Source organism: Rhinoderma darwinii, chromosome 5 (genome assembly GCF_050947455.1).
Source record: "Rhinoderma darwinii isolate aRhiDar2 chromosome 5, aRhiDar2.hap1, whole genome shotgun sequence".
Classification (NCBI taxonomy): domain Eukaryota; kingdom Metazoa; phylum Chordata; class Amphibia; order Anura; family Rhinodermatidae; genus Rhinoderma; species Rhinoderma darwinii.
In genome coordinates this window covers 131,975,411-131,999,842 of record NC_134691.1, presented here as the reverse complement: position 1 = coordinate 131,999,842, position 24,432 = coordinate 131,975,411, and the positions used below count along the sequence as shown (strand labels likewise).

The 24,432-nt window shown below is 43.4% G+C and overlaps 1 protein-coding gene across 1 annotated transcript; it reads right to left on the bottom strand.

The window, feature by feature from the left end:
* Positions 1 to 3,278: 3,278 nt before the first annotated feature.
* LOC142652502 (uncharacterized) lies at positions 3,279 to 22,499 on the bottom strand. Its single transcript, XM_075828148.1, has 6 exons — positions 22,459 to 22,499; positions 21,910 to 22,095; positions 16,156 to 16,290; positions 15,408 to 15,449; positions 5,354 to 5,420; positions 3,279 to 4,094 (listed from the first exon to the last, which is right to left on the bottom strand). The coding sequence occupies exons 1-6, from the start codon at positions 22,497 to 22,499 to the stop codon at positions 3,279 to 3,281; spliced, it is 1,287 nt and encodes a 428-aa protein (XP_075684263.1).
* Positions 22,500 to 24,432: the final 1,933 nt, after the last annotated feature.

Below are 24,432 nucleotides of genomic sequence, written 5' to 3'. Positions count from 1 at the left end.
TGGCTGAGAAGGAGACAACTGTTGGTGCAATAGTAAGAAAATGGAAGACATACAAAATGACTGTCAATCAACATCGATCTGGGGCTCCATGCAAAATCTCACCTCGTGGGGTATCCTTGATCCTGAGGAAGGTGAGAGCTCAGCCAAAAACTACACGGGGGGAACTTGTTAATGATCTCAAGGCAGCTGGCATCACAGTCACCAAGAAAACCATTGGTAACACATTACGCCGTAATGGATTAAAATCCTGCATGGGCCCGCAAGGTCCCCCTGTTCAAGAAGGCACATGTACAGGCCCGTCTGAAGTTTGCAAATGAACATCTGGATGATTCTGAGAGTGATTGGGAGAAGGTGCTGTGGTCAGATGAGACTAAAATTGAGCTCTTTGGCATTAACCCAACTCGCCGTGTTTGGAGGAAGAGAAATGCTGCCTATGACCCAAAGAACACCGTCCCCACTGTCAAGCATGGAGGTGGAAACATTATGTTTTGGGGGTGTTTCTCTGCGAAGGGCACAGGACTACTTCACCGCATCAATGGGAGAATGGATGGAGCCATGTACCGTAAAATCCTGAGTGACAACCTCCTTCCCTCCACCAGGACATTAAAAATGGCTCGTGGCTGGGTCTTCCAGCACGACAATGACCCGAAACATACAGCCAAGGCAACAAACGAGTGGCTCAAAAAGAAGCACATTAAGGTCATGGAGTGGCCTAGCCAGTCTCCAGACCTTAATCCCATCGAAAACTTATAGAGGGAGCTGAAGATCTGAGTTGCCAAGCGACAGCCTCGAAATCTTAATGATTTACAGATGATCTGCAAAGAGGAGTGTGCCAAAATTCCATCTAACATGTGTGCAAACCTCATCATCAACTACAAAAAACGTCTGACTGCTGTGCTTACCAACAAGGGTTTTGCCACCAAGTATTAAGTCTTGTTTGCCAAAGGGATCAAATACTTATTTCTCTGTGCAAAATGCAAATAAATATATATAATTTTGACAATGTGATTTTCTGTTTTTTTTTTAAATATAATCTATCTCTCACTGGTAAAATTAACCTAGCCTAAAAATTCTAGACTGTTCATGTCTTTGACAGTGGGCAAACTTACAAAATCAGCAAGGGATCAAATACTTATTTCCTTCACTGTAGGTCAAGGCAGAATGCAGAGGTTCATGACTTGTCTAAGTAGAGTCGTGTGTTATTGAACATTTTTACTTATCCTTTTTACCACCCCTTCATCTAAGAAAAAGACACGTGACAACCGAGGTTGGATGTGAAATGGCCACAGCAGCCGTTTATTAATTTACATTGTTTATAAAATGCAATTTTGATCCGAAACATTCGGATAACTAATTAGGAATCCAACCAGAGAATTCGTCCTATAATTCACATGACCCAACATGGGTCAGAATCATAAATAACAATTAACATTAACACTAATCAGAGCAGGGGAAGTCCTTGAAGCCATTTTTCAGATATGTTTTACCTCGAGTTAGCCATCTGCAACCACCACCAACTATTTACCTCCAGCCATAAACCAGCTCGGAGGCACCGCTCACCTCTGCAGATGGCTCCAACCACCAGAAGACCACTTCAAAGGGATAACACTCTATGAAGTCTTCAAACAATGTACCTTTTTTGGGGGACGCATACCCCCGATGCGACCCCCCCACCATTTCGTACTGACCAACCTCAAGGACTCCCCCCGCCAGCCGCTATGACACCTGGACCTGCTCAAAAAATGAAAAAACAACAAGTTACATGAGCATACCACAAAACAGAAACAATCATAGACAAACACTCACATAGAACGAAACCAAGGACACCACCCAATTAAAGGGCGGGAGGGTGGGAGCTTGTATTTTTTACTTGCTCTTCCTCCCGCTGCTTCCGGCTCAATGCCGAAAACAGCGGGAAGAACTGGTAACGTCCCCTAACTCCTCCCTTCCCTTTTTTCAACTCCTCCTTCTACTCCCTCCTTCTCTCAACTCTCTTAACCCTTTCCCTCCTATGTCTGTCATGGAGGCTTCCCTCTGAAGCCCTTCGTGCTGCGTCCAGCCTCTTCTTGACTTGCCTAAGTAGAGTCGTGTGTTATTGAACATTTTTACTTATCCTTTTTACCACCCCTTCATCTAAGAAAAAGACACGTGACAACCGAGGTTGGATGTGAAATTGCCACAGCAGCCGTTTATTAATTTACATTGTTTATAAAATGAAATTTTGATCCGAAACATTCGGATAACTAATTAGGAATCCAACCAGAGAATTCCTCCTATAATTCACATGACCCAACATGGGTCAGAATCATAAATAACAATTAACATTAACACTAATCAGAGCAGGGGAAGTCCTTGAAGCCATTTTTCAGATATGTTTTACCTCGAGTTAGCCATCTGCAACCACCACAAACTATTTACCTCCAGCCGTAAACCAGCTCGGAGGCACCGCTCACCTCTGCAGATGGCTCCAACCACCAGAAGACCACTTCAAAGGGATAACACCCTATGAAGTCTTCAAACAATGTACCTTTTTTGGGGGACGCATACCCCCGATGCGACCCCCCCACCATTTCGTACTGACCAACCTCAAGGACTCCTACCGCCACAGCGAAACAGGCCTTGACCACCTTAAGCCTGTGAGTTCTGCCACACCACCACCGCCCTTTCAATTCCTTCTGCTAGTGCCAGGCTCCACAAATCAATCCCAACCTCGGTCAGATGCACCCCATCACTCCTCCAGTAATTCCCTTCTCCTGACTCCAAATCCCTGTGCCGCACACAAATGCCCCCATTCTTGGCCACAAAACGGGACACCGCCCGATTCACTTTAATGCGGGCCTTATTAACCCTCTCCACAGACTGAGCCAGCCGCCAATGCTTCCTTGGAACAATGTCAGACCAAACTATCACTAGGCCGGGATAAGATGCCCATAAACACAACATATCGTGTTTGATATCCCGCACCAACTCCCGAAAAGGGCGAACCCCCAAATCATTGCCCCCCACGTGCAATACCAGGACTTCCGGAACCCTATCCAGCCGAGAGTATGTCTGAAACTGTGCTAAAACCCGGCTCCACAACATACCTCTGAATCCCAGCCAATGCAAAACCGCATTCTGCTGCGGAATGCGCAACTGACGGCGGTCAGGGCGGACGTCCGCCCTCAAGGCCCACCAATGCACGTAAGAGTGTCCTAACAACCACACAAGGCAAGGGAGCTGATCTGAAACGAAAAAGGACAAGCACACACGCTTTTAACTACAAATAACAACATGACTCATAACAAATGAGGGCGCACGTATGTCCTAAACCTGTTGGACTCCCAACGGCCAATGCGCCGCACCCCCTCGTCGTCCAACCCCCAGCGCCCCGCCTCAGTTGCTGCGCCAATCCTAAAGGAGTGAGATGAGTAAGGGCCCGCAGCGACTCCGACCGCTGCCAAGCATTTCTTAAATACTACGCCAAATTGATATCTGGACAAAAATGATCCATTCTCGTGACGTAGCAACGGCAACTCGGGCGACCCCACCCGTAGTTTAAAAGCACGCATACAAGCGACCGGACACATCGCCGATCCCGGGAGGGCAAACAAAACTATGCGCTTTCCTTTTCCCATTTGGTCAGTTTTTGACCGCCGCAACAACAACTCGAGTCTATCCCCATATAGACCCACCTCCTCCAATCTCAACCCCCCTGCCCGCTTGGTACTAGGTGAAACCAACTCGCCAATTCGAAGTGCACCAAAAAACGCTAACGAAAATGCTAACTGAAATAACTCAACCTCAAAAGGAGAACGACAGACAGACACTAGCGATAAACCCAAAGAACCGAGGAGAGCAAAAGACACAGGCCGTCTCCGATCTGCTTCGACCCTACCTCGACGCAGACCCTTTAAAGCTTGTCCTACCAAAAATTCTTTAGACACATCCCGTAGGCCCCGCAACTTAAAACCAAAAGCCAATGCAGAGACGAAACGATTGACCTTAGCCAGGGAAAACCCCGCCTCCCAAGCGTCCCCCAACCAATACAAAAGTGCCACCAACCTGTCTTGATCCGTGCTGACGTTACCCAAATCTCTTACCCACTCTTCCCACTGCTTCCAACAAGCAGAATAAGCACTCCACGTCGTACATGCCAATGACCTTTCAACCAATCGTTCTACGGGACCGAAACCAGATCCCAGAGATGTTCCGGACAAGCCAAACCGAGCAGCTCCGCTCCCGGTGCCAATTGACGAAATCGATCCCACTGTGAGCGAGAAAGAGCATCAGCGATACAATTCCGCACCCCCGGCACATGCACCGCAACCACCCACGCGTTCAAAGACAAGCACACCAAAACTAAGTGTCGCAACAACTGAACTACCGGAGGCGAGGATGCGGAGATGTTATTAATGGCCAGCACCACCCCCATGTTGTCGCAGTAGAAACGGACCTTCTTGTCCCTGAGCCTATCTCCCCAAATGGTCACCGCAACCACGATAGGGAACAGCTCGAGCAGGGCCAGATTCCACGTAAGTCCGCTGGCCACCCAGCTAGCCGGCCAGTTACCCGCACACCATGGACCACCCCCGTACGCGCCAAAACCACCTGCCCCAGCCGCATCCGTAAAAATTTTTAACTCACTCGTATCCTGTGCTGGAGCCATCCATAGAGAGCGACCATTATACTGACCAAGAAAATCATCCCAAACCTGAAGATCAGCCCGATGCTCCTCCCTGAGCCGCACAAAATGATGTGGCGCACGAACCCCCGCCGTTGCTGCCGTCAAACATCTACTAAAAACTCTCCCCATCGGCATAATCCGACAAGCGAAATTCAACTTCCCCAGCAGAGACTGAAGATCGCGCAACGTCATCTTCTTCAACATACAAGCCCGCCGTACCTCCTGACTCAATGACCCTAATTTATCCTCAGGAAGTCGACACTCTATCGCCACTGAGTCAATTTCAATCCCTAAAAAACAAATGGTGGAGACCGGGCCCTCAGTCTTTCCCGGCGCCAAGGGAATCCCAAAGTCCTTTGCAACTTTCTGCAAGGAATACAACAAATTACCGCAAATAGGCGAACCCCCCGGGCCGATGCACAAAAAATCATCCAGATAATGTATCAAAGAATCAACCCCGGCTACGCCCTTCGTCACCCATTCCACGAAGCTACTAAATGCCTCGAAATATGCGCAAGAAAGGGAACACCCCATAGGAAGACACCTATCCACATAAAAAGCCCCATTCCAAAAACAACCCAACAGCCGCTGGCTCTCTGTATGAACTGGCAACAACCGAAAAGCCGGCTCAATTTAGGTTTTTGCTAACAACACGCCGGGCCCCGCTGCGGGAACTAATCCCACCACCTTGTCAAAGGATGTGTACACTACCGAGCATAACTCATGATCAATCCCATCATTCACCGATGAGCCCCTGGGAAAAGATAAATGCTGAATTAAACGAAATTTTTGGGGCTCCCGCTTTGGCACAATACCCAATGGGGACACCACTAAAAGATAGAGCATAAATTTTTTCTACTGGATCCCAGTATCTCTCCTAAAGACCAAAACCATTCCAATCGACCAGGAACAGGAGTTTTCCTCTAACCATTTTAGCATCCAGAATCTTGTTAACCACTTACTCTGTGTCTGGAGTAGAAGAAACAGCAGAAGGCGAATATTTTTTCAAAAAAATATTCAATATAAGTGGTTTGAGAAGTGATACCTGAAATAAATTGGGAATTTTCAATGACTGTGGAAGATGAAGTTTATAAGAGACAGGTTTGATTTGTCTCAAAACTAAATAAGGTCCCAAGAATGCGAGGCGCACACTTAAAGGGTACCTGTCGTTTCATTTGACTTTTGAAGATAAGCTACCATGTGTATGTACATGAGGAGTAGCACTATTTCTGGCCATTATATGACTTTGATTTTGTAATTTTTAGCAGTTTTCCCCTTTGCCTGCCATATCTGAGGTTTACATTTCTCTCTGAGCTGGGGGATGGAGACTAGCTGCCATACACTACACACTGTAAGCAGAGGAGAATCTGCTCTATAACCTTCTCTCTTACTCGCTAGCAGCCCCAGGATCAGGCAGGACATACATAGAGAAGTACTGACCTGTACTGATGTGAATAAAGTGCTTTGGTTACGAAAGAAAGTTCCTCTGCCTGTCGTTCTGCTTTTATCTCCTGCACTTCCTACTCACTCTTTCCCCCTCTCCCCGCTCCATGGGCTTCCATAGACATGTGTAATCTCATACTTGTGAGCTGCAGTCTGAGTTGAGATGGATATAGCTGAATTTTCAGATTGAAAGTCAGTTTAATAGAGGAAGGGGGAGAAGGAAAACAGCCAGATAACAGGAGAAAGAGGCTTGTTTCTGTACACAGTTAAAAAATAAGTTATCCAGAAAAAACCTGCCAGACGTATCTCAAAAGAAGACAGTTTGGTACAGTGAAGGAAATAAGTATTTGATCCCTTGCTGATTTTGTAAGTTTGCCCACTGTCAAAGACATGAACAGTCTAGAATTTTTAGGCTAGGTTAATTTTACCAGTGAGAGATAGATTATATTTAAAAAAAAAAAAGAAAATCACATTGGCATAATTATATATATTTATTTGAATTGTGCACAGAGAAATAAGTATTTGATCCCTTTGGCAAACAAGACTTAATACTTGGTGGCAAAACCCTTGTTGGCAAGCACAGCGGTCAGACTTTTTTTGTAGTTGATGATGAGGTTTGCACACATGTTAGATGGAATTTTGGCCCACTCCTCTTTGCAGATCATCTGTAAATCATTAAGATTTCGAGGTTGTCGCTTGGCAACTCGGATCTTCAGCTCCCTCCATAAGTTTTCGATGGGATTAAGGTCTGGAGACTGGCTAGGCCACTCCATGACCTTAATGTGCTTCTTTTTGAGCCACTCCTTTGTTGCCTTGGCTGTATGTTTCGAGTCATTGTCGTGCTGGAAGACCCAGCCACGTGCCATTTTTAATGTCCTGGTGGAGGGAAGGAGGTTTTCACTCAGGATTTGACGGTACATGGCTCCATCCATTCTCCCATTGATGCGGTGAAGTAGTCCTGTGCCTTTAGCAGAGAAACACCCCCAAAACATAATGTTTCCACCTCCATGCTTGACAGTGGGGACGGTATTCTTTGGGTCATAGGCAGCATTTCTCTTCCTCCAAACACGGCGAGTAGAGTTAATGCCAAAGAGCTCAATTTTAGTCTCATCTGACCACAGCACCTTCTCCCAATCACTCTCAGAATCATCCAGATGTTTATTTGCAAACTTCAGACGGGCCTGTACATGTGCCTTCTTGAGCAGGGGGACCTTGCGGGCACTGCAGGATTTTAATCCTTTACGGCGTAATGTGTTACCAATGGTTTTCTTGGTGACTGTGGTCCCAGCTGCCTTGAGATCATTAACAAGTTCCCCCCGTGTAGTTTTCGGCTGAGCTCTCACCTTCCTCAGGATCAAGGATACCCCACGAGGTGAGATTTTGCATGGAGCCCCAGATCGATGTCGATTGACAGTCATTTTGTATGTCTTCCATTTTCTTACTATTGCACCAACAGTTGTCTCCTTCTCAGCCAGCGTCTTACTTATGGTTTTGTAGCCCATTCCAGCCTTGTGCAGGTCTATGATCTTGTCCCTGACATCCTTAGAAAGCTCTTTGGTCTTGCCCATGTTGTAGAGGTTAGAGTCAGACTGATTAATTGAGTCTGTGGACAGGAGTCTTTTATACAGGTGACCATTTAAGACAGCTGTCTTTAATGCAGGCACCAAGTTGATTTGGAGCGTGTAACTGGTCTGGAGGAGGCTGAACTCTTAATGGTTGGTAGGGGATTAAATACTTATTTCTCTGTGCACAATGCAAATAAATATATATAATTTTGACAATGTGATTTTCTTTTCTTTTTTTTATATAATCTATCTCTCACTGGTAAAATTAACCTAGCCTAAAAATTGTAGACTGTTCATGTCTTTGACAGTGGGCAAACTTACAAAATCAGCAAGGGATCAAATACTTATTTCCTTCACTGTATATAACGTATCTGCCCCATAGAAGTCTATAGATATTGTACAGTACACGGTCAAATACCATTTTTTTTTGTTCCAGACGTATATCGGCAACTATATGAAAAAAACATGCTGTAAATGGACCCTAAAGGGTTATTCGCATCTAACATATTTATGGTCGCTGGCTATCGCATCCAGGCAGAGAATGAAGGGAGAGGTTTGCGGAGCATTTGTGTGGCTCTCTCCATTATTTACTATGTTATGGAAACAGTTGAGCACGCCTTATCGGCTATTTCTACAACTCCCATATGCCACATGCGCACCTACCTCTCAATTTAATTGCCTGGATGCAGCAGCCAGAGGCCACCTCACCAGGGGGGCCCCCATTCTTTACAAAGGTGTGGGTCACAGAGCTGGCACCCACATCTACGGATGTAGCCATCTTTAACTTGATTCTGATAACTTGCTGCAGCGTGATATCACACAACAAAAGCCATTAACCCCTTCCCGACATATGACATACAGTTACGTCATAGCCGGGAAGGGAAAATATGGAGCGGGCTCACACTGTGAGCTCGCTCCATACGATGCCGGTGTCGGCTGTATGTTACAGCCGACACTTCAGATTAACTAGCGGCATCGCACTTGAGCGCGATCCCGCTAGTTTAACTAGTTAAATGCCGCGGTCAATACCGACCGCAGCATTTAAATCGTGAGAAAGAGGGGGGTGACCCCCTCTAACAGCTTATCGCGCCCCCCGAAACGCAATCGTGGGATGTGATGGTTGCTATGGCTGCCTGGGGGCCTAATGAAGACCCCCAGGTCCGCCATCTTTGCACACCCATTAAGTCCTGCCTCTGGCATTAGTATTGTAGTATATCGTGCAAGCGATCTAACGATCGCTGATTTAAGTCCCCTAGGGGGATTAATAAAAAAAAGTAAAAATGAGTTAAATAAAGTTTTTTTTTGTGTGTAAAAAAAAATAAAAAAATAAAAATTTCAAAAAACCCCCCTTTTCCCATTTTCTCCCTAGAGCATAGTAAAAAAAATAAATAAATAAACATAATTGGTATCGCCGCGTCTGTAAAAGTCTGAACTATTACAATATATCATTATTTAACCCGCACGGTTAACGCTGTAAAAAAAAAAATTGTAAACGCCAGAATCTCTGTTTTTTGGTCACCTAAGCTCCCACAAAAAATGAAATAAAAAGTGATCAAACCGTCGCATTTACACCAAAATGGTATTATTAAAAACGACAGCTTATCCCGCAAAAAATAAACCCTCATACCACTTAATCGACGGAAAAATAAAAAAGTTATTGCTCTCGGAATTTGGCAACGTAAAATAAATTTTCTTTTTTACACAGGTTTTTAATTGTAAAAGTAGTAAAATATAGAAAAAACTATATATATTTGGTATCGCTGTAATCATATTGACACGCAAAATAAAGTTAACGTGTTGTTTTAATTGCACAGTGAATTCCTTAAAAACAGCGCGCAAAAAACCATGGAGGAATTGCTATTTTTTTCATTTTCTACCCCACAAATAATTTTTTCCCCGTTTCCTAGTACATTATACGGCAAAATAAATGGTGCTACAAAAAACTACAACTCGTCCCGCAAAAATCAAGCCCTCATAGTACTATAATGACGGAAAAATAAAGACGCTATGGCTTCTGGAATGTGGAGAGGAAAAAACGAAAATGAAAATCTGAAAGTTGTTTTGGTCGGGAAGGGGTTAAAAAGTAATTGAAAAAGTCAAGATAATAGATCTAGCCATTGTTTAATGCGTTAGATGTCAAGGTAAAGATTGCTACATCTGTATCAGACAATTACGGCATATTATGTGGATACAGATACTGAAAGTGAAAAACTGAAATGCCAGTTAAAGTGTATGTTCACAAATGGCAGAAGTCTAGCAAGCAAAATGGGGGAGCTGGAGGCCTTGGTAGAGTTGGTGTTGCTGAAACATGGCTAGACTCTTCACATGACTGGGCTGTAAATCTACAGGGTTTTACACTGTTTTCGAAAAAACAGGGCAACTAGGAAAGGCAGTGGTGTATATCTGTATGTGAGAAGCGATATGAAGGTGAGTGTGAAAGACAATAGTGGGTTAAGATTGTGAGGAGGTTGAAACCTTGTGGATGGAATTACAAATGGAGGTAAACATTGAAAAAAATTACTTTTGGTGTAATCTATAGACCCCCCAATATAACGGAGGATATCGGAGGTCAGCTATATAAACAGATGGAGCGGGCTGCACAGGGGGGTACTGTAGTGATAATGGGAGATTTTAATTACCGGGATATTAATTGGGGTCATGGTTCGGCTTCAACTGCAAAGGGGAGAAATTTCCTCAACCTGTTGCAGGAAAATTTTATGGGCCAGTTTGTGGAAGACCCGACTAGAGGTGACACTCTGTTGGATCTTGTCATTTCTAATAATGCACATTGGGTCAAGAAACCAATTCAGCAAAATCTTTGCTCCAAAAGCCAAATGGCGCTCCTTCTCTTCTGATCCTTGCCGTGTGCCCAAACAGCAGTTTATGCCCACATATGGGGTATTTCTGTACTCCAGAGAAGTTGCTTTACAAATGTTAGGGGGCTTTTTCCTCTTTATTTCTTGTGGACATTGTTTTTTTTTTATAGCTAAAACTACATCTTATTGAAAAAAATTTAAATTTTTAATTTTCACGTCCAAATTCTAATAAAATCTCCGAAACACCTGTGGGGTCAAAATGCCCACTACACCCCTAGATGAATTCATTGTGGGGTGTAGTTTCCAAAATAGGGTCTCTTTTTAGGTGTTTTCTTTGTTTTGGCATCACAAAACCTCTTCAAACCTGACATGGTGTCTAAAATATATTATAATAAAAAGAAGACCCCAAAATCCAGTAGGTGCTCCTTTGCTTCTGAGGCCTGTGCTTCTGTTTATTAGCACACTAGGGCCACATGTGGGATATTTCTAAAAACTCCAGAATCTGGGCAATAAATATTAAGTATTGTTTCTCTGTTAAAAACCTTCTGTGATACAGAACAAAATAATTAATTATGAATTTCTGCAAAAAAAATAAAATTTGTAAATTTCACCTCCACTTTGCTTTAATTCTTGTGAAACGCCTAAAGGGTTAAGTAACTTTATAAATTCTGTTTTGAATGCTTTGAAGGATGCATATTTTAAAATGGGTTGACTTATGGGGCTTTGTATTGTATAGGACCCTCAAAACCACTTCACAACGGAAATGGTCCCTGTAAAAAAATTTACATTTTCTTGAAAATGTGAGAAATTTCTGCTAAAGTTCTAAGCCTTGTTACGTCCTAGAAAAATAAAAGGATATTCAAAAAACTATGTCAATCTAAAGTAGACATATGGGAAATGTTAGTTGGCAACTATTTTGTGTGGTATTACTATCTGTCTTACAAGCAGATTCATTTAAATATAGATAAATGCAAATTGTAAAAAAATTTCACTAAATTTTGGTGTTTTTCTCAATTAAATACTGAATGTACCTATCAAATTTTACCACTAACTTAAAGTCCAATGTGTCACGAGAAAACAATCTCAGAATCGCTGGATAGGTAAAAGCATTCCAAAGTTATTACCACATTAGGGTATGTGCACACGATGAGAGGCTTTTACGTCTGAAAAGACAGACTGTTTTCAGGAGAAAACAGCTGCCTCGTTTCAGCCGTAAAAGCTCCTCCTCGTATTATGCGAGGCGTCTGTGACGCTCGTAAATCTTGAGCTGCTCTTCATTGAGTTCAATGAAGAACGGCTCAAATTACGTTGCAAAGAAGTGCCCTGCACTTCTTTGCCGAGGCAGTCAATTTACGCGTCGTCGTTTGACAGCTGTCAAACGACGACGCGTAAATTACAGGTCGTCTGCACAATACGTCGGCAAACCCATTCAAATGAATGGGCAGATGTTTGCCGACGTATTGTAGCCCTATTTTCAGGCGTAAATCGAGGCATAATACGCCTCGTTTACGCCTGAAAATAGGTCGTGTGAACCCAGCCTAAAGTGACACGTCAGATTTGAAAAATAAGTCTCTGTCAGGAAGGACAAAAGTGGCTGCAGCGGGTTAAAGGGATTGTCCGAGATTATGAAAAATACAGAAAAGTACCTATTTGTGTCTGAATGGTCACTAGCTATTGCCAACATAACTCGTAAGTAATTATTTATTTTCATTATGTTACCCAGCTCTGTGCAGTACTGCTGTTTTGATGCTGGCAAGAATTGCTCTGGGCGGGATTATCATTAAGGACTACAGTTCACATGATTCCTCTCACCCCTCACAGACATTGCCTCTATTTGCAGTTGCCTGCATGTCCCTCTGTTACAAGATATAAGGTAGTTCTGTAATTACTCACCATAGTCACACACAACATACATCAGTGATCCTTCCAGGGACAGTGAGGGAGGGTGGAGAGCAGGATGCAGAGGAGGTAAGAGTCATGTGATGTGTCACATTTCATACCTGAAAGATGGAGAGAGGGGAGGTGGAGAGGTGAGAAATACACGTGTTTATAATAGGAAACATTGCACAAGCAGGAGATAAAATATAAAAACATGGTCATGTGATTGTATGAGAGACTGGCTTTCAGAGACACTTTATTGTGCCACTTACCAGCAGCCAACGACCGCAGAACAATTTCTTTATGCTGACGTCTCCCTCCCCAGAGACACCATCACATGTGGCTGCAGCTTTCCTCTGTGTCCGGTAGGGTGCTTGCGCATGCTCACTCCCATCGTTAAATGGCCAGTGCGCACACCTGTGTGAGCTCCCCAGCCAATCCCTTTGCACCCTGGACTTTAAAAACAGCTCTGCTCTTCCACTCCTTGCCTGAGCGCTGTTGTTGTGTTCCCATGTTAGTTTAAGCAAATGGTCCCTTAGTTCTATCGTGTTCCCACTGTTCCCATATCCTGCTTCCCGTATACTGTATCCTGTAACTGCGTTTGTTTTTGAGCTGAAATTTAGTGTTGTAATCATGTGTGTTCCATCTGCCACGTCCAGTGTCATCTGCCACACTAAGTGTCATCTGCCACGCTATGTGTCATCTGCCATGTCCAGTGTCATCTGCCACGTCCTGTGTCAGTGTCATCTGCCACACCAAGTGCCATCTGCCAAGCCAAGCATCATCGGTGCCATGAATCATCTGTTCCAAAGCGACTGCTACATCTCGTGTCTGTCTGGACTCTCATATAGGTACTCTTGTGCTAAGACTTTCCATTTGACTGTTGTTTGGCCAGCTGCCACTCCGCTACGGCGGAGCGGCCTAGTGGGTCCACATACCCCAGAATCGAGACACATTTCACCTACAGACAGTGAGTGATAGATCTTCCTACGTGTAAGCCATCTGCAAATCATTTTCAAAACCTGAATAATCCTTTAAGGCCAAAATTAGCCTGATCCTCAAGAGGTTAATATTGTTACAATTACTGAAGTAGGTTGTGTGGACCTGGCCCTGTCATTCCTGGCTCATAAACTTTGGCGCTGGCTCCTAGACTTGGCTAGGAGCTATTTGTCCAGGCCGGGTAAAGAGAACAAATATACAAATAATTACAGTAAATGAGCATTTCATAAATAATGTCTAGCCTACCCATTAATGGATGACTACAAAACCAAATGAAATGAAATACTGTTTTAAGAATAGTAAAGACCAATGTGTGTAGGAGAATAATACGCTATAACATCAGTCATAGAAAGGCAGAAAAAAAAGGTCACTGAAAACATAATTCACATATTCTACAAACAGTACGGTGTGAAAGCTATATAAGGAGAATATCATTACAGGCATAACTACTGCATGGAAGAGAATACTAAATAGTTCAATATTTCAGTACAAGTTCTGGCTTGTTCCACCATGGAATATAATGAACTTTTCTGTACAATAATGTGATACCACAAATGGACCATGTGTCTGCCTTATTGCGACTTAAACAGGAAAGGTAAAGAATGTGTACATTTCCCAAAAATATGAAAAAAATGAAATCATGTACTGTAATTGTGTGTTGTTTTGTTCGACAATAATATATTTATTGAACTGACATATATTAACCTTAAAGATCTTGGGCCTCAAAGGGGTATTCCCAGAATCGAAAATTATCACCTATCCACAGGATAGGTGATAATTGTCTGATCGCTAGGGGCTGATGACCTTTCTATAGGATAGGTGATAATTGTCTGATCGCTAGGAGCCCACCGCTGGGACCCCCACCGATCATGAGAATGGCGGTCCTAAACCCCCAGTTCCTCCTCACTTCTTGACCGCAGAAGAGGAGGACATTGAATGGAGTTGAGCATGCACACTGCTGCTCCATTCCAGGTCTATAGGAATGATGGAAACAGTCGAATACAGCGCTCAGGTGGTTTCGTCAGTCCCATAGATTTTAAGTGGAACAGTAACTGCATGCTCGACCGCCACCCCATTCAAGCTCCTTTTCACTGCGGGGGTGCAGTGAGGAGGGTCTGAGGGTTCGGGAAACCTGTTCTCGCGATTGGTGGGGGTCGCAGTGATAATATAATTATCTTCCCCTTTGGATAGGTGATAATTGGTAATTCTGTGACAACCCACAGAATTTTTCTGCCCGGAGGCAACCGGAACAGCTGATCGTTCCCCCATTGATCATATACTGATGACCTATCCTGTGAATAGGTCATCAGTATAAAAAAAGCCCCAAACCTGGAAAACTCCTATAAGGTTCAGGCAATTTTTTTCATCGTCTCTTTCCAAGACCCATAACTTTTTTATTTTACTGTCGCTGTAGCTGTTTAAGGGGTTGCTTTTTTCAGGACAAGATGTATTTTTCAATGGCATATTTTTGGGATGCATATACTGTAAGGTATTCATTAGCTTTTATAAATTTTTTAAAAACATGTTTTATGGAAAAGGTCATATGTGTGTCCCCGCATTCCAAGACTCATAACTATTGAATTTTTCCATTGACAGAGCTATATTAGGGCTTGTTTTTAGTGGGATAGGTTGTAGTTTTTATAGGCACAGTTTTGGAATACATACAATTTATTGACTCATTTTTATATATTTTTTATGGATGGAGAAAGGCAAAAAAACAGCAAATCCACAAATCATTTTTCTTTTTTACGTCATGCGTCATAAATAATAAATAATATTTATTCCACAGATCTTTACCATTGCGACAGTACTAAATATGTATTTATTTATGGTATTTTTGTTTGACTACAGTATTGAAATCAATGGTGATGCAAATGGAAACCTTTGGTTTCCGTTTGTTTCAGTCAGGGTTCCATTCATGGGTTCCCCTGACCGAAAGCTCAGACGGAACCCATGAACGGAGCCCTGACGCAGATGTGAACAAAGCCTAACCTCCCAGGTGCCTAAATATTTGGGGGATATCTACTCAGATCAGCATACCTAGGACTAGGTTTACCAGCCTGAACCAGTAAAAGCTGCCATCTGTAAAGCCATAGAACAGAAGCCAGATAAGCATACCTAGGACTGGGATTACCAGCCTGAACCAATAAAAGCTGCCAGCTGTAAAGCCAGAGTCTACCCTTCAGACAGTGCCGGAATGGAAAACCTTGGGCACAACAGAGGAATTAATTCTTGGGACCCATCCGTCAGCTATCTAGAAATAATGCGACCACTCTTAATTGTATTGTAAAACGTGTGGAGTAAACCAAAGACCAATATTACCACCACATAGTGACCATATAGTGGTAGACACAAGTCCTACACAAACGCTCTGCAAACCATATAACTTAACTGAGCTTTCCCATCTTAGACATTTATGGCATGTACACAGGAAAATCCAAAAATGTCTGATAGATGCAGGTTCCCAGGTGTGGGACCTGGACCTATATCTAGTACTGGCCGCAGAATCCAGACGGAGACCAGTGGAGAGATGGTCACGCGTGCGCGCAGCTCTCTCTATTCTGTTCAATGAGAGTTACAGAAACCTCTATTCAATTGTCTCCATATGGATTATGCGGTCAGTTCTAGATATAGGTGCGGGTCCTAGAGCTGGGACCCGCATCTATCAGAATTTTTGTCATTTCCTGTGGATATGCCATAAATGTCTAAGATGGGATAACTCCTTTAATACAATAGAGTGAAATCTAGTGACTCACTGGTGATGTCTTCTCAGATTGGAGTCACTTACTTTTCCTTTTCGTCTTCATCCGGCCCAGATTGCCCTGATGCCTTCTCCCGACAACAAATCGTCTCTGCAGAATTTGCAACACAAAGCTCTTTGGCTTGTTGTTTTTTAACTTTCTTAAGAATGTCTTCTCTTATTCTAGAGAATAAGCAGCCCACATCCTCTCAGACCACCCTGCCGAATATAGCACCCTACCGACTATAGTTATAGTTGGCAGGGTCGCTCTGAGAGGATGGGGGCCCTGGGCAAATGCCCAGTTTGCCCCCCTAATGCCGTTCTTGCCTACTAGAGTATGCAGCAGGGCAGGGAGACAACGCCTCTCTCCTCCGCTGCCGGAGAAAAGCTGCCTGGTCTCACCGGGGGATACCCAGTTCCTCCGGTGGGCCAGTCCAACGCTATCTCCAGATGTCTCATGGTAGACAACTTCCATCATTGTCACCCTCACATAAACTGGCCTCCGGTTGGGGTCCCAGTATAAAGGCCTACTGCAACATTCCCAGGCTGAGATGTGCACCCCAACTAACACCTGGGTTAAGACCATCCTGCTCAACCACAGCTTTTCAGGCCCACCTTCCAACTTGAATTCAAATCAAATAGCTTCCTATTCAACTGCCTCATAACATATATAATAAACTGGAATCCATTTTCTTGGCATGTCCTGCAACAGGTCTAGATTGTAAGTCTAATGTCTTTCTCTTATTCCTATTTGGGTCTGCTACTAACTTCAGAAGACTTTTCCGCATGTATACCATGATATAGTTTAACCTCCAGGGAGAAATCTACACTGGACATTGCTATCAGTTTTTATCTCACAATGATGAAAATTAGACAATACAAATCAAGAGAGTACACAAATAGTTTCAGAAGTGTCACTTTAGACAACCTTGTAAGAAAGACCACAGCACAGAACACTTTAAAGATTGCAAAATAGGCCTCTCATTCTGACAAGTCAGTACCGCCCAAACCAACGCAAGACTCGGCAGCAGAGGATGACAGCAACATAGATAATTCCCCATTATAAAAATTCTCCCAGCCTCCAGATTATTTAGAAGTTGGGTTCTCACCAAAGTCGTAGACCCAGTCATGAAGGAACTCCGGGATATAAAACTAGATGTGAAATAGATAGGCCATAGGGAACACATCCTGGAGAACACCCAGGCTTGACTAGTCTCTTGCACTAAGGCGCCCTCCAACACTTTCCAAGCGTGCCAAACACACCTTAATAAGATTGTTGATTGGGTGAAAGAACAAGAAAACGGGAAGACAAAATAAAATCTGCCTCAAGGGAAAATCCAAAGAGTTTCCAGCTGAATCTCTTCTCTCTACTGTAAAACAGATTGAAATCCTAGTCTTGGAGGGCTCATACCCAGAGATAATATCCATCAAAAGAGCTCATAGATATTTTAGAGTCAAACCTAAAACAATGGATTCTGCTAGAGATGTTGTTTGCAGACTATTCAGGTCTAGAATAAGAGAAGACATTCTTAAGAAAGTTTGTGAAAAATCTTTATGTTCCTTTTCAAACGCTTGGCCAGTCCAACCTCAATATATCAGACTAGACTTAAGTTAAAGACCTCTCCAGGCTCCCGTACATTACCTTGTGGAAACCTTGGGATATAGTCAGAGCTAGAAGACTTAAATAAACACAGAAGATGAGTAACTCGACCCCTAAAAAGATCAGTAACTGAGAAAATAATGTATGTATATATTGTGCCATATGACCTTTCTCTTTGTACTTTTATGCAATGTTAAATACTCCTGTGTCAAAAAAGACAAAAGTATAGAAGGTATGATACCTTTATTGGCTAACCATAAAGGTTCTATATGCAAGCTTTCAGAGCACAAAGGCCCCTTCATCAGGCAAGTTAACAAATTAATGACTTAGAAAAAGCACAACATTTAAGATGCTACACAAAGACAATTAGTACATGAAGTGATATATCATTAAGATAAGCCGGGGCAATAAAACGGAGGTTATAGGGGTGATGACTTAGGAGATAAGGGATCTGGAGTCAGTCGGCTGGGGGATGTGATGTGTGTCCATGTAGTGGCTCATAAATACAGATGTTAGATTGAGGCCTTTTGTAAATGACTGGAATTGTATCATCAGCTTGAATTCTCAAATTTTTCTTTTTCTGTTGTTTTTAAAATGACCCTTCATAATTAGGACCTTCAAATCTGCCAAACTGTGATCAGGTCCAGATAAATGTTTTCCCACGGGTGTATCCAGCTGCTTTTTTTATTGTATGTCTGTGAAGATTCATCCTGGATTGTAATTTTTGTTTTGTTTCTCCAATCTAGATACCTGTACTGATGCACCTTGTACACCATGTCATGTACACTACATTGGAGGATGTACAGGAGAACAAGCCAGTAATTTTATAGTCCTGTTGTGTGTTTGGTATGTGGATGGTGTTTGATGACAAGATGTTGGTACAGGTCTTACATTTTCTACTGTTGCAAGGAAAGGTGCCAGTCTCTAATGGTGATGAGCGGACACATCTGACCAGGAGATTCCTTAGGCTTGGCGACTGTTTGTATGCAAGGAGAGGTAAATCCGGGAATATTTCCTTCAGTTTATTGTCTTTGTTGAATACAGGTTGTAGATCAGCAGCAATTTTCCTCAAGATGTTCATTTGTGAGTTGTATAGGACCACTAGGGGCACCCTGCTGTTGTCTTCCTTCTTCCTTTGTACTCCAGAAGATTGCTCCTTGGAATTCTTGTGGCTCTGTAGATCTGATAATCTATAATCCTTGGATGGCATCCCTGTTGTAGAAATGTATTCCTCAGTGACAGCAGGTGTTGTTTTCTGTCTTCACTGTCTGAACAGATTTGTATGTAGCGCAGAGCCTGGCTGTAGATGATGGATTTCTTTATGTGTCTTGGATGGAAGCTGTTCCATCTCAGATATGCTGGACAGCCTGTAGGTTTATGGTAGATTGTGGTATTGCTTCTCATGTATATGGTCATATCCAGGAAATGTATTTGAGATGTAGAGTAGTTGAGAGTGAGTTTGATGGTAGGATGGAACTTGTTGAAGTTTTTATGGAAAGAAAGCAGTTCATGTTCAGAGCCTGTCCAGATTATCAGCAGGTCTTCAATATACCGGAAATATGCCAAAGGTTTAGTTGCGCAGGTTAATAAAAACTCTTCCTCTAGTTTGGCCATGAACAGGTTAGCATATTGTGGTGACATTCTGCTACCCATAGCGCTTCCCATACATTGCAGATATATCTCTTTGTCAAATAAAAAATAATTGTGATGGAGTACGAACCTTTTAGGAGGACCATTTTCTTTAAAAAAAACACAGATGCTTTTAGGATTCCCTTTTGAGTTTATATTTTCTGACAATTTTCTTATCTTTATAGGTTTATTAATGCTATTTAAAAAAAAAAAAAAAACATTGTTCCTCTATGCTAAGTAATGTGGTAGTGTCACTGTCCCAGGATATGTGGACCCACTAGGCCGCTCCGCAGTTGCGGAGAGGCAGCTGACCAGGTCACAGTCTATACGAAAGTCTATAGTACTAGTAACACTTGGGTACCTGAACTAGTCCAGAGAGTGGCTGTGGCTTCAGTACGGAAGGAGGTTGGTTCAGCAGGTGGCGCCAAACGTGGCGGGCAGTATCCGATGTGGCAGAAGACACTGGACATGGTAGAAGACACTGGACGTGGCAGAAGACACTGGACGTAGCAGTAGACACGGGACGTGGCAAACGACAGCATGTGCAGAAGACACGACTCCGTCACTAGAAGGCACAGGAACTAGAACAGCACGGGATACAGGAACAGGTAACAGGGCACAGGTAACAACTGGAGCGGGAAACACTAAGGGACCATTTGCAAGACAGATTTGGGATAAAAAAGCAACGCTCAGGCACGGATCAGAAGGGCTGGGGCCTTCTTATAGACCAGGAAATCATGGCCAGAAGATGAGGATGATTTCCTCTTGCGCGCGCGCTGGCCCTTTAAGGCCGGGCACGAGCGTGCGTGCGCACCCTACGGGATACAGCAGACCGGAGCGAAAGTGGGCGCTGGCGTCTCCTACGAAGGAGATGGGGACCAGCGATCACGGATCCATGGCTGCGGGCGTCGGCAGGTAGACTGTCCCTACGTCACATTCTTTGACCATGCTAAACAGTAGAGTAGAAAAACAACACAAAGCGCACATAGTGCATCAAATGATATAAAAAAGCCACAGATAGGTGTTCAGTTCTGCTGACCTGGTTGGTTGTGCTAGGACCACAACATCCTTGAAAGCGTGTTTTAAAATATTGCTGCAGCCTGTGTTCCGATCCAGATTCAAAGGGTCCAGTGGTAAATGGTATTTTGAGAAATTTGAGGAAAAAACAGATTTTCCCTGGAGCTGCTAACTGGTAAAAGCCTTCTTGAGTAGTGAGGATTTAAAACAAGCAAATGTAATATCAGATATTGTTTTATTTACTACGCGTTTTGAGGCCGGACCAGCCTCTTCATTAGGTAAACTACAAATGCTATCATAAAATACAAATGCTATCATTCTAGCATTTGTATTTGACCTGATGAAGAGGCCGGTATGGCCTCGAAACGTGTAGTAAATAAAACAATATCTGATATTACATTTGCTTGTTTTAAATCTTCACTACTCAAGAAGGATTTTACTAGTTAGCAGTGCCAGGGAAAATCCATTTTTTACTCAAACTACTCTTTGACCATTAACACAACGACTGTGTACTCTCACACCCCCACTCATATGGTATCACAAAACCTCACCAGGATACTTACTCCCACACGATAGTTCCCACCCTTTGACTATGCATGTTCACCCCCTCACTTTTTATAGCTACTCCAAAGGGAGGAACTTGTTACCCTACTATGCTATGACAGCCAAGCCAAAAATTAGTTTAGCCTCACATATTGTTAAAAGTCTGCAGGACCCTAGGAAACGAAGTCAAGTACTCCCATTATTAAAAAAAAATCTAAATCGGACATCCTGTATTTACAGAAAATACATGCAACGTCACTGGGATGTGAACCCACTGGGCTACTCCACAGAAACGGAGTAGCTGCTGGCCAGACATATATAGGACAGTCACTGGTTGATGGTACCTGGATGGCAGGCTGGTGCCGGAAACTAGCTTGTGCTGAATTATCGGAAGCTGGTTGTGCTGGATTATTGGTAGCTGGTTTGAGCAGAATTATCGGAAGCAGAACTTGTCTCGGACACTGGACTCATCTTCGACACTGGACACGGATATCGGACTCGTCACAGTTACTGGACACGAATACTGAAGTCGTCACATACACTGGACTTGACACGGACACTGGACGCAGATACTGGACTTGTCACGGACACTGGACACAGGTACGAAAGTCATCATGGACACTGGACACGGATACTGAAGTCGTCATGGACAATGGACACGGATACTGAAGTCGTCACGGACACTGGACACGGATGCTGAAGTCGTCACGGATACAGGTTTCAGGAACAGTCTACAGAACCTTTGCAAAAAAACACTGGGTTAGCAACAACATTGCTCAGGCCCTTGGGAGATGGAGGAGGTGCCTTAAATAGTCCTGGGAAACAGCAGGGTTGATTTTAAGAGACAGCGCACGCACTAGGGATCCAGCGGCCGTGGGCCGCAGAAGACAGAGCGCACCGAGAGAGGCACAAGACCTGGTGCCGGGGACCACTGGCAGATGCGGACCCACCGCCCGCGTTACAGTACTCCCCTTTTATGCCCCCTCTTCTTAGGTCCAAAGCGTAGGAGGAACTTCTTGATGAGAGCTGGGGCATCAATATTCTCTCCAGGCTCCCTAGATCTCTCCTCAGGTCCAAAGCCCTTGCAGTCCACAAGATAAAGAGTATTTTCTCCAACCCTCTTGTGGTCCAGAACCTCCTTGACTTCAAAGAAATCAGACAAACCACTGGGGTCAGTAGAATTGGAGGACTTGTTGTACCTGTTGAGGATCACAGGTTTCAGGAGAGATACATGGAAGCCTTCTGCTTCCAGCACCGACCACTGCATAGCTTCCGGCGCCCGGAGGCATCCGGAACAGCTGATCGGTGCGGGGTCCTGTTGTAGGACCCCCACTGATCATATACTAATGACCTATCCTGTGGAAAGGTCATCAGCCCCTAGCGATCAGACAATTATCACCTATCCTGCGGATAGGTGGTCATTTTTTATACTGGGAATACCCCTTTAAGGCCCTTAAGGGGTTAATGTATGAATATATTATTGGCGAATAAAACAACACAAAATTACAATACATGATTTCATTTTTTTTTTCTCTTTTTTGGGAAATGTACACATTCTTTACCTTTCTTGTTTATGTCGCAATAAGGGAGACACATGGTCCATTTGTGGTATCACATTATTGTACAGAAAAGTTCATTATATTCCATGGTGGAACAAACAAGAACTTGTACTGAAATATTGAACTATTTAGTATTCTCTTGTATGCAGTAGAACAGTGGTTATGCCTGTAATGATATTCTCCTTATATAGCTTTCATACCGTACTGTTTGTAGAATATGTGAATTATGTTTTCAGTGACCTTTTTTTCTGCCTTTCTATGACTGATGTTATAGCGTATTATTCTCCTACACACATTGTTCTTTACTAGTCTTAAAACAATTTAAATATAAAGACTTAGCAGGTAAAGTTACAAGCTAGGTGCCACTGGCAAGTGTCCGAGCACCTCTAATATATAATTATACTGTAGCAAGCTTCATTACATCATTGAAAAACTCTAAGAAACGGAAGCCATTGCGCCACACAAAAGTTTAGAATATAATTGCAAATTTTATTAGGACATACAACATAAAATGACATATATATATAAAATTTAAAGGGATCTAAAAGAAACAGTGTGGTAGCTATACATAGGTTAGATCCAGAGTTTCCTACATGAAAAGTTCCCAAACAGCTGTGCAAGCCCTACAAAGACCACCGATAGATGTCGAGATAATGTGGCATAAGCATATACACAAATTATTGGTGAAGATGAAAAATACAATGTAGAAAGAAACAACAGGTTAGAGCATATAACCATGTGTTCCTAATAGTCCAACCACAAGGGGTTGAGTTAACACATATGCCGTGAACAATTGGTCTAAAGAAGGAAAGTCAGAGTTAAGCAGGCACAGCGACGAAGGAGTAGAACATGAACAACGTTCATGAAAATAGAGGGAAACTGTTAGAGCACAATAGGCATTGAAGCAGGCTTACCCATGGAGATGAGAAGTAAAGATAGCCCCACACTGCAGCCTGACACGGTAGCGCCCCGATGCGCGTTTCGCCGATCTAGCTTCCTCAGGGGGTAGTGTATTAAAAAATTGGCATTGTCAAGTTTATATATGGCTGGGTGAGTAGTGTTAATTCTGTTCCGGTGTCTGTCCTCTGTTCCGGTCCCGGGCGCATGCGCGAGAGTCCGACATGAGCCGCGAGATCCCCGCTGTCTGTCGTCACATCCACACCGCGCCTGCGTGCCCCCAAGGACGCGTGTCCATGGAAACGAAGCAGGCGCAGCGCGAACGTGGAGACGACAGACAGCCGGGCGAGGCTCCCAGACTTAACAACACATGCACGACCCCGACACAGGGAGATAATAAAGTAAGTGTGGCACAAACATTAACTATTCTTAAAACAGTATTTCACTTCATTTGGTTTTGTAGTCATCCATTAATGGGTAGGCTAGACATTATTTATGAAATGCTCATTTACTGTAATTATTTGTATATTTTTTCTTTGGACAAATAGCTCCTAGCCAAGTCTAGGAGCAAGCGCCAAAGTCTATGAGCCACAAATGATAGGGCAAGGTCCACACAACCTACATGAGTTATTGTAACAATATTAACCACTTGAGGATCAGGTCAATTTTGGCCTTAAAGGGTTATGCAGTTTTTAAAAATTGCAACAGGTGCAATGTCCAAGCGCGTGGCAATCATATTGGCTGCTTGTAGAAGCTGATCCTGGCATAAGTGAAGGTCTCGCATTTCCACCTGCATGACTTTAACTGCAGTCTTGGGTTGACCAGCGGGGTCCATGGCCTGAGCAAACTCTAACCTCACTGGGGAAGTGAACCCACTGGGCTACTCCGCAGTAACAGAGTAGCTGCTGGCTAGACTAATATATGACAGTCACTGGTTTACTGGTTGGTCCCGAATAGCTGGAAGCTGGGTTGTGCTGGATTATCGGAAGCTGACTGTGCTGGATTATCAGAAGTTGGTTTGTACAAGATTATCGGAAGCAGAATTGATCTCAGACACTGGACTCGTTACGGACACTGGAC

Bases quoted from the DNA above. Each gene is read 5' to 3' on its own strand.
- LOC142652502 (XM_075828148.1), bottom strand. From the start codon at position 22,499: ATGGACCATGTGTCTCCCTTATTGCGACATAAACAAGAAAG. The intron at 22,096-22,458 runs GTAAAGAATGTG...GATCCTCAACAG, and splicing joins TTGCGACATAAACAAGAAAG to GTACAACAAGTCCTCCAATT. The intron at 16,291-21,909 runs GTTCCTCCTACG...CTTATTCTCTAG, and splicing joins GCCCCAGCTCTCATCAAGAA to AATAAGAGAAGACATTCTTA.